Source organism: Tamandua tetradactyla, chromosome 1, assembly GCF_023851605.1.
Source record: "Tamandua tetradactyla isolate mTamTet1 chromosome 1, mTamTet1.pri, whole genome shotgun sequence".
Taxonomy (NCBI): Eukaryota; Metazoa; Chordata; class Mammalia; order Pilosa; family Myrmecophagidae; genus Tamandua; species Tamandua tetradactyla.
Window position 1 is genome coordinate 207,486,458 of NC_135327.1, and position 12,740 is coordinate 207,499,197.

Below are 12,740 nucleotides of genomic sequence, written 5' to 3' on the forward strand. Positions count from 1 at the left end.
ACATTTAGAGATAAGAACAAAGCTGAACAGGTTGGGGTTAAAGTAATTCAGAATATAGGGGAAAGGAAGACAATGTCTTTATTTTAGAACCACACATACTCTTTGAGACCAATGGAAGAAAGGTTTAGTTGATCTGGAATGTAATTTTCTGTAGTGCATAATCTAATTCAACCTATCTGTATGGTTCATTTGAACAACTGAAACACAGGGAGCACAGATTAAGAAAGAGGTCCTTTAATCCTGTATAGATTATTGTAATGCCTGGAAACATCCTAGAGTATATTAAGCAGATAATCAAAAAGTATTGGCAAAGTCCCCTGAGAGATGGGAGAAAAATATGGAAGTATTAAACCTACCATCAAGGAATCCCCTGATACTGTGTCAAACTTCAGAGACACCCAAATCAACAGGCCATGCTCTCAATCATGAAGCTTACACTTATGAAACTTATGTAGGTAGTGTAGAAGCTTAGACAATCTACAGGCATGTCTAAGAGTTATTTCTGAAGGATCTCTTTGTTGCTCAGATGTGGCCTCAGTCTAAGCCCAACTCTGCAAGTGAAATCATTGTCCTCCACCCTACGTGGGACATGACACCCATAGGTGTAAATTTCCCTGGAGACGTGGGAGATGATTACTAGGGAAGAATCCAAACCTGGCACCACGGGGTCAACAATTACATCCTGACCAAAAGGGGGAAAAGGAGTATAATTAAAAAAGTATCAGTGCCAGAGAGTTAAATAGAGTTGAGAGGCTACTCTGGAGGTTGCTCTTGTGCAAGCTTTAGTTAGACCTTTCTACCTATCATAACCTGCCAACCCCCAACCAGGACCATTCCAGCCAATCCTAAAGAACACCTAGGGCAATATATAAGATTCCACAAGGGTTCCATGCATTAGAGCAACTTTCCAGAAACCTACAACCTCCAGATGGGTCCCCAGTCCAGATAAGTCCTGAAATCTGGCCCAGACTCTCCAGAGTTTAATAGCTCCATATTTTTTCCTCCAGTCCCTCAAGGGACCTTGCCAATATTTTTTAATTATCTGCCCAACATACTGTGGGATATATCTGGTATTAAGCTATACTGAATTACAAGCTCTTGTTCCCATTTTGGGTTCCATGTATTTTGTGTTACACAAAATTTAGGGTTTGGGAAAAACAAAGCTATCTTCCTTTGGTCTCATACAGTAGGTGAAGTTCTGAAATACAGCCAACTGTCATCCTTAACCTATAATCGGATTTAGCTTAGTCCCAATCTGATCGACTTCGCTCTTAATTCTAATTAAAACCTGATCTCTCTTTTCAGTTTCTTAACAGTTTTTGTAAGTAGCAATGCTGACTTTCAGAGTTGCAGAACTCCAACTCTCATGGCTACCAATCTTGAGATAAAATGAAAGGTTTATTCCTCTGCCTCTGGGAAAATCCTATCCAAACTATCATAAAGGAAGAATGGTGGTTGAAAGAGTAGTTCAGTGGTAAAATTCTTGCACACCATGTGGGAGACTGGGGTTTGATTCCAGGCCTTGTCACTTCCCCCTGCCCCCGCCACCACTCAGCACACACGCATGCGCGCACACACACACACAAAGTATAAATACTTTTAAAATTTTCTAAACACTGATAAGCACTTAATTACATTTAAAGAAAGAATATTCTGAAAACCAGCATATAGTTCTAAGCCCCAGTAGAAGTATTCTCTGTTATAGTCCTTGGGAAATTAGTATTCTTATTCATTTAGTTTTGGACCACTTCTTTTTCCTTCCCTTATTTTTCAACTTTTAATTTATCACAGAGTTTTTTGGAAACCTTTTCTCATTATACCTCCATTATTTAAGTTTTACAACTGATAAAGTGTCTGCTGTTTTAATTTACCAAGATCAATGTCTAAAGTTAAAAGTATAAAATTCTACTTGGTTATAGTCTTTACAAATGTAAATACTGAAATTCAAATACTGAATATTAGAACCTATGTTTTATATCTTATTTTGAGTTAGTAAAGACATCCAAATCAGAAATAAGAAACATTCTAGTTCTTCCTATTCAGAATATTAATAAAAAAATGAGAAAAAGTAAAATTCTAATTATTTTCCCCCACCTAATACAGAGCATGTAAAAACAGCCTGAGTTGAATAGAAACTCAAAAACTGCTAGAACAAGATCACACTTATTTAACAATGAAATAAATTTCTTGCTCTAGATACAGAACTATGTTGGAATGCTCACTTTTCTAATATTTTACAAACTATTCTCCTTAAAAAACTTTCATGTAAATTGATCTTCTAGGGCTGAACAGAAGTAACATATTTATAGTATATATTTTGGTAAATACTTTCTGGATGGCTTACAAAGGGATACACGATTACTAAGGAACCAAAAGAACCTCACTTAGAAGAATTTACATAGTAAAATGGCAGGACATATATTTGAATATACATTTTAATCTTTAATTTAACTGGGATAAAAATTTAAATAACAAATGGAAAGGAAGTAAATATATGTATCATAGAAGACATTTTAAAAAACACACTAATGTAAGGATGACACATTTGTGAAGCATTCCATATTTTAAAAAAAAACGCTAAAAAGTGGAGCTTCAGTTACAGATGTAAAGTTAATAAAGCATTTTACTAAATACAAATACTGAGCAGTTGTGCAGAAGTGGTTTATGGTATTGAAATAAGATAAAAATTTATACTACTCTACTTGGTTTAGCAACTTCAAATAAATGGGTATTGTATGCCTGTAGGTCAACAAATGGGATCTTGCTGAACCATTTCTAAGAAAAAATTTCAAAGTAGGATCTTTGTGGAAAACAAGTTTCTTATAATCCCCTGAAAAGCTAAATCTTGAAAGCAATAGAAATGTCAAATTCTCCTACAGAAAAGATATGTAATCTGAAAAATCTTGGCACAGATTACATAAGACATGAGACACATGACAAAACGATCTTTAAAGAGCCACCCCTACCACCAAAGCAGGTAGATACTGTACTCTGAAATGAGGAAAACAAAATCTGATTAGCTAATCTTCCAGCACCTTATATAAAGACTTTTCTTCATTATCTCAGAGCATAACCATCAATGTCTTTGGCTGTATAATATGTAAATTAGATCAAGCTTTTGAACAAATAAGAGATTTTACAGCAATGGACTCAGTATGATGACATTTATGCTGATGGTACAAAATCACTGCTGCACTAAAAAGCTGGCATGTTGGCTTGAATCTAGTAGCACATTACACTAGTCTTCATTGTATTCTTCACAATGGCCCTCTGTCATAAAAAATCTTGTTTTGAAAAGTTAACAAAAATGTGTTCTTTATCTTAATTTGTAGGTTTTATTATTTTTGTATGACTAAAGAAATAATTTAAAATTTTTCTCACTTTTATTTCTAGACAGCAAAATAAATTGACCCTCTCCATTCTTTTTTAAATATAAGTGTGTGAAGAGTATACAGGAGTCCTGAACCAAAAAGCTCGAGACCACTCTTATAAATGAAATTGCTTTGTAATTACTGGAGAATTTAACTGCTGAAAAAAAATGTGTTATTGTAAGTGTTTACTCTTAAAAATATACACCCCAAAAAGCACAAAAGAAAAAAAAATCATGACAAACAAAAAAACCTTCAAGAAAATGTTCAGGTACCCTTCAGAGGAGAAATTACTTACTTCTACAGGGGTAGATTCAGATATTTCACGCAATATTACTATGCAACGATTTTGATTTGGCCTTACTTTTTCCCCCTTTTCATCCACTTGGACTAAAGGTAATGCTATAAAGAGAAGAAAAAGGAATGGTAAAACATTAATATTAAAATAAATCAATCATTTATATTCCATTATGATATACCAGATACTTCAATGGAATATCTTACACTGTATTGTTGAACATGTTAAAAAAAATCTGTATACAATGGCCAAAACTATCAAAGGTTTCAAACAAATTTCGCACATTAAGCTTTTCAGAACTAAAGAACATGAAAATTCTGAAAGTCTCACAGGAACTATAACACATTTAACACTATGAAGCAAAGGTTCTAAAGAACTCAAACAGTAAAAATACATTAAAATTCAGGGGTAATAGTTTTTCCTTCTAAGTCCCTAAAACAGAACAATTTTCTTTCTAATTATAATTTTTATTTTGAAATAGTTTTAAGATTCACAAGAAGTTCCCATGTACCTTTCACTTAGCTGTCTCCAATGATAACGTCTTAAATAACCATAGTACTCTTAAAAATAAGGAAAGTGACGCTGGTATACCAATACTTAGGTACAGACCTTATACAGACGTCCCTGCTTTTATACATTCTTTTCTGTTATTATTATTATTATTTTTTTGGTGTATAGTTGTACAAAATTATATCACATGTGTAGAGTGGAATAACTGCGTATCTTCAGCACAATCAGGATACAGGACTGTACTATCACCACAAAGATACAAATTACCAAAATCAGGAACGAAAGAAGCAACACCACCACAGACTACACAAATATTAAAAGGATAATAGAGAATATTACAAACAGTTGAATGCTAATAAAAATGTGACAACTTACATGAAATAGAAACATTCTTAAAAGGCAAAAACTATCAAAGTTTACTCTAGAAGGTATTCAATGGACTATTATTCAGTAATATAAAGCAATGATCCATTGACACAGATACCTCAACAACAAAATAACTATGCTTGTGAAGAAAGTAAGACCAAAACCAATGAGATGCATGATTCCATTTATATAAAATTTCTAGAAACGTGAACTAATTCATAGTGACAAAAAGCAGACTGGTGTTTACCTAGGGAAAAGGTGGAGGATAGGGAAAGGCAAAAGAAATCTTGAGAGGGGTGAAAGATATGCCCATTATCTTCACTGCAGTAGTTTCACTGGTGTATAAATAGTTAAAACCTACTAACTAACCTGTATGCTTAAAACACATAACTTAAACTACCCCAATAAAGCTGTAAAAAAATAAAAATAAAAAAACAGAACTTGAGATACTAGTGAAACCCTCTATGCTTTTCCTTCTTCCCTTCCTAATTCATTTGTCCCCATAACATTGACACTGAATTAGATGTATCATTCCTACTCACTTTTATACTATTACCATTTATTTCTACATCTTTAAGAAATATTAGTTCTGTTTTATACATATTCAAACTTTATATAAATGATTCTATTTTGTACAAATTTAAAAAGTGCTTTTATATCAACACTATCATTTTAGAATTTACTCTTGTTATTACTATACTTGATTAATTTTAAATGTTATAGTATTCACTGTGTGAATGTTCTCCCAATGTATTTACCCAGTCTCTGGGTGGCAAATATTTAAGTTTTTCTTCTTTTAAAATCGGCAATTTTCTCACCCATCTCTTCCCCAACTCTTTTTCTAGCATGTATTTTTTGGAGGTTCTTGAATTCTAATGTTACCTTCTATCCACTTATATTCAGTTCTTTAACACCTAATTGCCTATCTTTACTCAGTTTCTGAACCAAGAGAAATATATGTACATATATATAAATAGCATATATAATCAGAGTATAGTTAGCACATTATCATATTAGTTAAAAATTCTGACAAGAGTGGTATAAATTATCATCTACAGAGAGTTACCAACTTATGTCAAAATCTTATCCCCATTCCCAAAATGCCTAGGATAGTCAGACACATAGTAGAAAGTTGGTATTATTTTATTTTGAAAACTTCCTAGTACAGCACTGTGCAGCTCTCTAGTTGAGTTTCATAAATTATATTTTTAGACTATTTTTATGTCATAGTACACTTATAGTACATAGCATGGTAGATCAAAAGCTTTTTTTAAAAAATATAAAACTTTGGGGAACAAGGGATATGTTCGCTTTCTTACTGTGATGATGGTTTCATGGGTGTTACAAGTATGTCAAAACTTGCCAAATTATACACTAATGTGCAGTTTTATTATATGTCAATTATTCTCAGTAAAGTTTCTGGTTTTATTTTAAATAAAATGGAAGGGCTGTAGAAGCATAAATCTGCAAACCAAACCAAGACACAATCAAACTACAGTTGTGACATGATAGGCAACACTGAATATCTACATTTCCTGAAATTCTTGTGTGTATCTGGTGTAATGTTTAAATAAAGACTTGTTTAATGTTGCTAAATTTCTAAGAAACAAGTTCATTCACAATATGCTTTTAAGGAAAAATGCAATAATATTTCATCAAAATGTAAGTAGGAATTTGAAATATGAAAGATGCTCATTTAAGCTAACAGACTGCTAATTAAATTATATTTCATATCAATTACAAATATTTATTTTGGTTTTATTGTGGCAACTGTCTTTGATTTCTCCATTAAAGATTCTTTTTCTAATCCAAAAAATGCATAATTTTTGAAAGTATACTATCTGTATGTCTGAGGTTTCATTTAAGGATTCAACCAATGCTTCAGAGACTTTCCAATGCTTCAGAGACTTTAAGGCATAAGACATTATAGGGAAATGGTCAGAAAGGAATGGAGGTGATGTAAGATTTGAATTACCATTAAGTACCTTAATTTTAATCTGCATATACTTAAAAGGTTCACACAAATAAGAAGATACAGTTAATAAAAAAATTGTAAAGATCAAATATTATTATCTGAAACTGGCATTTACTTACATCTTAGCACTTCAACAATCAAATCCACATCAGTACTGAGTTTCTTGATATGGTCAAGGTTAGCTACCGTTGTAATTGGCACATACTGATCACTATCCATCTGTGATATAAGGTACATATCACTAGCAAGATTCTCCCTGTTGAAAAAAACTCTCTTTTAATTAATACTTCTTTAAAAGGAAGTTCCATCTATAGTAATACCAGTTTCACAAGAGGTACAATAGCATGTTAAGAGATGGCTTTACAGATAGATTTGAGCTTAAACCATTCTGTTATTTATTATCCTTGTGACCTTAAATAAATTTTTTCAAAGACATGTGGGGAAGCAGAGAGAGAAAAATTAAAAGTATACCACTGTATATTTTTGTTTATATAGCACTCACATCTTCAGTATTTTTTTCCCTGAAAAATACCTTTTATGTTGAAAAATAGAGTCAAAATATTAAAATTCAAATGGCAGCCAACACTGAACATAGAAGAAGATGGGATTTGGTAAAATGTGATTTTCTTTTAGTTGAAAACAATAGAAACGTTTCGGCAATTCTTAAACTTTTCTATTCATGATTTTTTCTTAAAGTTTTCTATCCACGGTTACACAACTAAAATGAATAAGTAATTTTTGAAAGGTATACTTCATTCATAATTTATCTCTGTTCTAAAAAGTATCTGAGTAGCTTATCAAAAATACAGAATTTTTTAAAGTAATGATATTCAGATGAATAAACACAAAATGTAAGAAAAATACGAAATGTAAGAAAATAAGGCTGATGTTCCAAATATTTTCTGTACAATCTGGAACACTCACTAGAAAAGGTGCAAATATGATTCTATGTGCTTCCTAGCAGCCAGCATTAAAAGGAAGGAAACATGATTAATAGCATTACCCACAGAGTCATAGGATAAGGAAAAAATAACCAGTAGTTCAGTCGAATAAAAGCTATTTTACTGGCATTGTAGCCTAAGATAAATGCTTCCTGTGAATTCTCATAAAAAAAAATAATGAGTGAACACACTACAATGTGCTTAAACAAGGTCCTCAAAAACATCTCAGATTAAACACAATAATGGGTTCCACAGGCTCTCTTCTTACATTATCTCCCAGTAAATCAATGGCAATCTTGAAGTTCAATAAAAATAACTGAATGGTAGAATGCAATACTGTTCTGCACCCCTCATCTCAGCTAGCCATCTCTCATATTTGAATGATTCTGGTAATCTAAGGGATAGATAAGGGGTTGTAAATGGCATAGAACTAGGGCTTTCAACTTAAGCAAAACAATTTTCTCTTTTGAAGGTGTTTCATTATGCAATATATCAGGTTTTCCAAACTTGTAAATATATGAAAGTGGAAGGAAGACCTAGAGCATAATCTCTCACTTCCAAGCACACATAGACCCCATTTCTTTGAGGCAGTCTTCATCAGACACCTCTGTGAAATTTAAAAGGCTTCAGACAAAATACATGGGAAAAAAAAAAATCATGGATGAAAACTTAAAGAACTGCCAATCAGTGAAACATTTCTGTTATTTTCAAGTAAAATGAAATCACATTTTACCCAATCCCATCTTCTTCTATGTTCAGTGTTGGCTGCCATTTGAATTTTAATGGTTTGACTACATTTTTCAACAGAAAAGGTATTTTTCAGGAAAAAAAATACTAAAGATGTAAGTGCTATATAAACAATCTGCTGGTTGCAGTTGTTTTGGTACATTTTGAGAAACAATACTAAGGACTTTATAATGTACTAAAGAATCTTTATCAGACTGAAAAGTATAAGGCTTTACCCTCAGAGGTTCATATTCAGTAGGTATGGGGTGGGGCCTATGATTCTGCACTTTAAAAAGCAAACCAGATAATAAAAGATGAATTTGTGGATCCAATTTTAGGGAATACTGGTGTAGAAGATTATGTTCAGTTCTCCAATTTGCGAAAAGATTATTACTCATTTTAGATTTCTTATTAGCAGATGCAATAATGCCATCTCCTTCCATGCAAAATGCCATATTTTTATATGAGAACTAATGCATGACACCAAAGATGACAGGAGCCAGAAAAACCACTACCATCCTTACCTAGATAAGCAGAATTCCAATGTTTTTTTAAGTACTTCTCGGGGGTCTTCCTGGCTTTCTGATTGAGATTCATTTCCTCCTACAAGAGTAAAGATCAACTCTGAGACAAAAGGAGCCATATTTACTGAGCAGATGATTCAGTACAGCAATTCTAATGTTTAATGTATATATGTTTATAACCTACTTAAATATACAGAAAAAGTTAGAAAAACAGTATTATTTTACCTACTAAAAAAGGGAATCACAGGTAAAAAATGAACCAAGAAACTCAGCTTCTTCACTCCCATTAAAACAAAAGACAACACAGTTTAGAAAAATAATCTAAATCTTATTAGCAAGTTTGGCATGGGACGTTACACTCAAAACAATAAGATAAGCTTATATAATGTCTTGCTCACTTTACAAAGGATTTTCAGGTGGCCTACAAGAATACAGACACTAAAACAATAGTAAAAAAAAAAAAAAAGTTGAGAAACAACAGAGACTGGAGAAATGACAGAAGCCTCAGAGCCAAGAGAAACTTCACAGCAGAGCTGACACAAATGCGGACATGTGCTGAACAGAGACCTGAATACATGAAGATGTTTGGAGTTCAGCAGACATTGCCATAAGATGTAAACAAGCCAGAATGTGGAGAGAGCCAAGGGATGCCAAAAGATAAAAGCCAGGCCTGGAGAAGTAAAGTGAGAAACCTCCACAGGAACAGAGGTTGAAAGCAACGGAGTACAAGAGCAAGGGACCAGCAGATGCCAGTCACGTGACTACCTAGCTGACAGGTGTTCTGATCCACAGGCCTTTTTGAGGGAAGGCAACCTCTTGTTGGTGCCTTAATTTTGAGATGCTCACTTTCTTAGAATGTAACTTACTAAATCAAATTTCCCTTTATAAAAGTCCTGCCAGTTCTGGTATATTGCATTCCGGCAGTTTGAAAACTAATGCACATTTGGTACCACAGAAGTGGGGTGCTGCTGCGGCTTGCGAATACCTAGCATGTTGGAATGGCTTTTTAAAGGATAAGGGGAAGATTCTGATGGAGTTGTGAGAGGCTTGACAGAGAAGGCCTGGAATGCTTTGAAGAAACTGTTTGTAAAGATATCTCTGATGAGAGGAACATACCATCGCAAACTGGAAGACAGGCAACCTTTGTTTTAAAGTGGCACAGAATCTTGCAAAATTGTATACTACTTTTTGCCTAGAAGTTAGAATTTAAAGGCAACAACCCAAGATACCTAGCTGAGGAGATTTACAAATTAAATGTGGAAAGTGTGGCCTGGTTTCTTCTTGCAGCTTACAGTAAAATGTGAGAGGAAAGACATAAGTTGAGAACTGAACTCTTGGGTATAAAGAAATCAGAAACTGGTCTTCTGGAAAATTTTGGGCTCCCAGAAAGGGAGACTTCAGAAAGTTGTGACCCACATAAGGATTTGACCAAACATGAAAATAGTCAGCCATTACAAGTGAGGATTTGAGATGGAGTTACCCAGGAAACATCTGTAGAAAGTCCCTTTGTCTGATGGGCATGATCCCAGCCTACTGCATAGAAAATCAACAAGAGTATTGTAGGATCTATATAAACAGAACCACTGCCAGTCTGGACAAAATGGGAAAATTGGAGGAAAAGTAACTTCAGAGGCAGAACCATGGAAGCTAAGGTCTAGAGTCATGAAACCACAGGCCAGGAGAGCCAACCAACCCATATATGTGGTAAGAGTGAGTTTGCCCCAGAAGCAGAGGGTGGGTCTTCTGCTTCATTGTTCAGGAATAATTGTGCCACCCCAGGCCTCAGAGAGGGTAGAGTACAAAAACTGGGGATTGGGGGGAGCCTAGCTACCATCCCATTTTTCTGAAGGGGTTTAATGGGTGCCCTGGAGTTGGCAGAGAGCCTGGGTGCAGTCAAAAATAGGTGGTCTCAAAAAATAAATAAATAAATAAATAAAAATAGGTGGTCTCCTCAATGTCTCACAATGTTACAAACTCCAAGCTAGGGTTTGGAGAGAGCAGGTCCACTGCATAGCCCTTGGAAAGGGTGGGACCGCCACTTTTTAAAACCCGAAGGATAAATGACTCAGACTTTGAGATCTAATGGAGTTTGCCCTGTAGGCTTTTGGAACTGACTGGGTCCACTGACTCCTGTTTTCCTTCCAATTTCTCCTTATAAAATGGAAACATTTATCCTATGACTGTCCCTCCTTTGCATATTGGCAGCAAATAACATGTTCTGAGTTTCACAGGTCCAGAGCCAGAAGAAAATTTTTGCCTTAGAACATACCATGCCTGTAACAGACTTTGATGAGATTCTGTACTGGTTTTAACTTTGTATAGCATTTGTATTGTTACCGAATGGGGTTTAAGGCTTTTGTGATATTGTGATGGAGTTGAATGTATTTTATATGTGGAAAAAATTTTAGGGGGACAGAGGGTGGAATGTGCCAGTTTGAAAGTACTATGTACCCCTGAAAAGCCATGTTTTAATCTTGATCCAGTCTTATGGCAGCAGATGTTTCTTCTAATATCTACTCAGTATTGTAGGTTGAACACTTGATTAGAATATCTCCATGGAGATGTGGCGCGCGCAATCGTGGGTCTTTTGATTTGATGGAGGTGTAACTCCACCCATCCCAGATGGGTCTTGATTAGTTTACGGGAATTTTATTTCCTTTAAAAAAGGAAATATTGTGGAGAAATCTCAAAAATGACAGAGGCTAGAGAAATGACAGAAGCCTCAGAGCCAAGAGAAACTTCACAGCAGAGCTGACAGATGCAGACATGTGGAGAACAGAGACATGAATGTTTAGAGATGCTTGGACTTCAGCAGACATTGCTATAAGATGTAAGCAAGCCAGAACCTGGAGAGAACCAAGAGAAGCCAAAAGATAAAAGCCAGACCCGGAGAAGTAAAGTGAGGAACCTTCACAGGAACAGAGGCTGAAACCAATGGAGTACAAGATCAGCAGGTGCCAGTCACGTGACTACCCAGCTGACAGGTGTTCCCAACCCAGTGGCCTTTCTTGAGTGAAAGCAACCTCTTTTGGTGCCTTAATTTGGACACATTCACTTCCTTAGAATGGTAAACTTGTAACTTACTAAATTCCCCTCTATAAAAGCCTCCCCCCCAAAAAAAGTCAAAACAAGGAAAAGATAAATACAGATGAAAAATCAAGGCTGGGGGTCATAAACACATAGGCCACAAGAACTTCTACTGTTTCTATACTAAAGTTAAAACTCTTCCTCTAACCTTCTAAGTTAGCAAGCAAAGCAACAAGTGAGAGAGAATCCAAATAAATAAAATTAGAAATGGAAGAGGAGATACAACCACCGACCCCCAGAAAAAAAAGAGGTAATCAGAGGATACTATAAGCAACTATATGCTAATAAACTAGACAATATAGATGAAATGGACAATTTCCTAGAAAGGCATGAACAACCAATAATAACTCAAGAAGAAATATTCGATCTTAAACAAATCACAAGTAAAGAGATTGCACTGGTTTGAAATGATGTATGTACACTAGAAAAGCCATGTTTTAATCCTAATCCAATTTTGTAAAGGCAGCCATTTCTTCTAATCCCTATTCAGTATTGAATGTTTGAAACTGTAGTTAGATCATCTCCCTGGAAATGTGACTTATTCAGGAACGGTTGTTAAAATGGATTAGCTGAAGACGTGTCTCCACCCATTTGGGTGGGTCTGGATTAGTTTCTGGAGTCCTAAAAAAAGAGGAAACATTTTGGAGATTCAGAGAGAGCAGAGCAGAATGACATAACCACGAGAAGCAGAGTCCACCAGCCAGGGACCTTTGGAGATGAAGACGGAAAATATCTCCTGGAAAGCTTCGTGAAACAGGAAGCCAGGAGAAGAACCTAGCAGATGAAGCCATGTTTGCCATATGCCCTTCCAGATGAGAGAGAAACTCTGTGTTCGCCATGTGCCTTCTCACTTGAGAGAGAAACACAGAACTTCATCGGCCTTCTTGAACCAAGGTACCTTTCCCTGGCTGCCTTAGATTGGACATTTCTATAGACTTATTTTAA

The 12,740-nt window shown here is 35.0% G+C and overlaps 1 protein-coding gene across 13 annotated transcripts in view; it reads right to left on the reverse strand.

Moving 5' to 3' along the window:
* The window catches only part of LARP4B (La ribonucleoprotein 4B), a 115,274-nt gene that overhangs the window by 31,027 nt on the left and 71,507 nt on the right, over positions 1-12,740 (reverse strand). For all 13 annotated transcript variants that reach the window (XM_077151717.1, XM_077151702.1, XM_077151719.1 and 10 more), the window contains 3 exons: positions 8,709-8,787; positions 6,637-6,773; positions 3,667-3,770 (listed from right to left, as the gene is read on the reverse strand). In XM_077151717.1, coding sequence (XP_077007832.1) covers positions 3,667-3,770; positions 6,637-6,773; positions 8,709-8,787 — 320 coding nt within the window. The remainder of the gene's footprint in view (positions 1-3,666; positions 3,771-6,636; positions 6,774-8,708; positions 8,788-12,740) is intronic.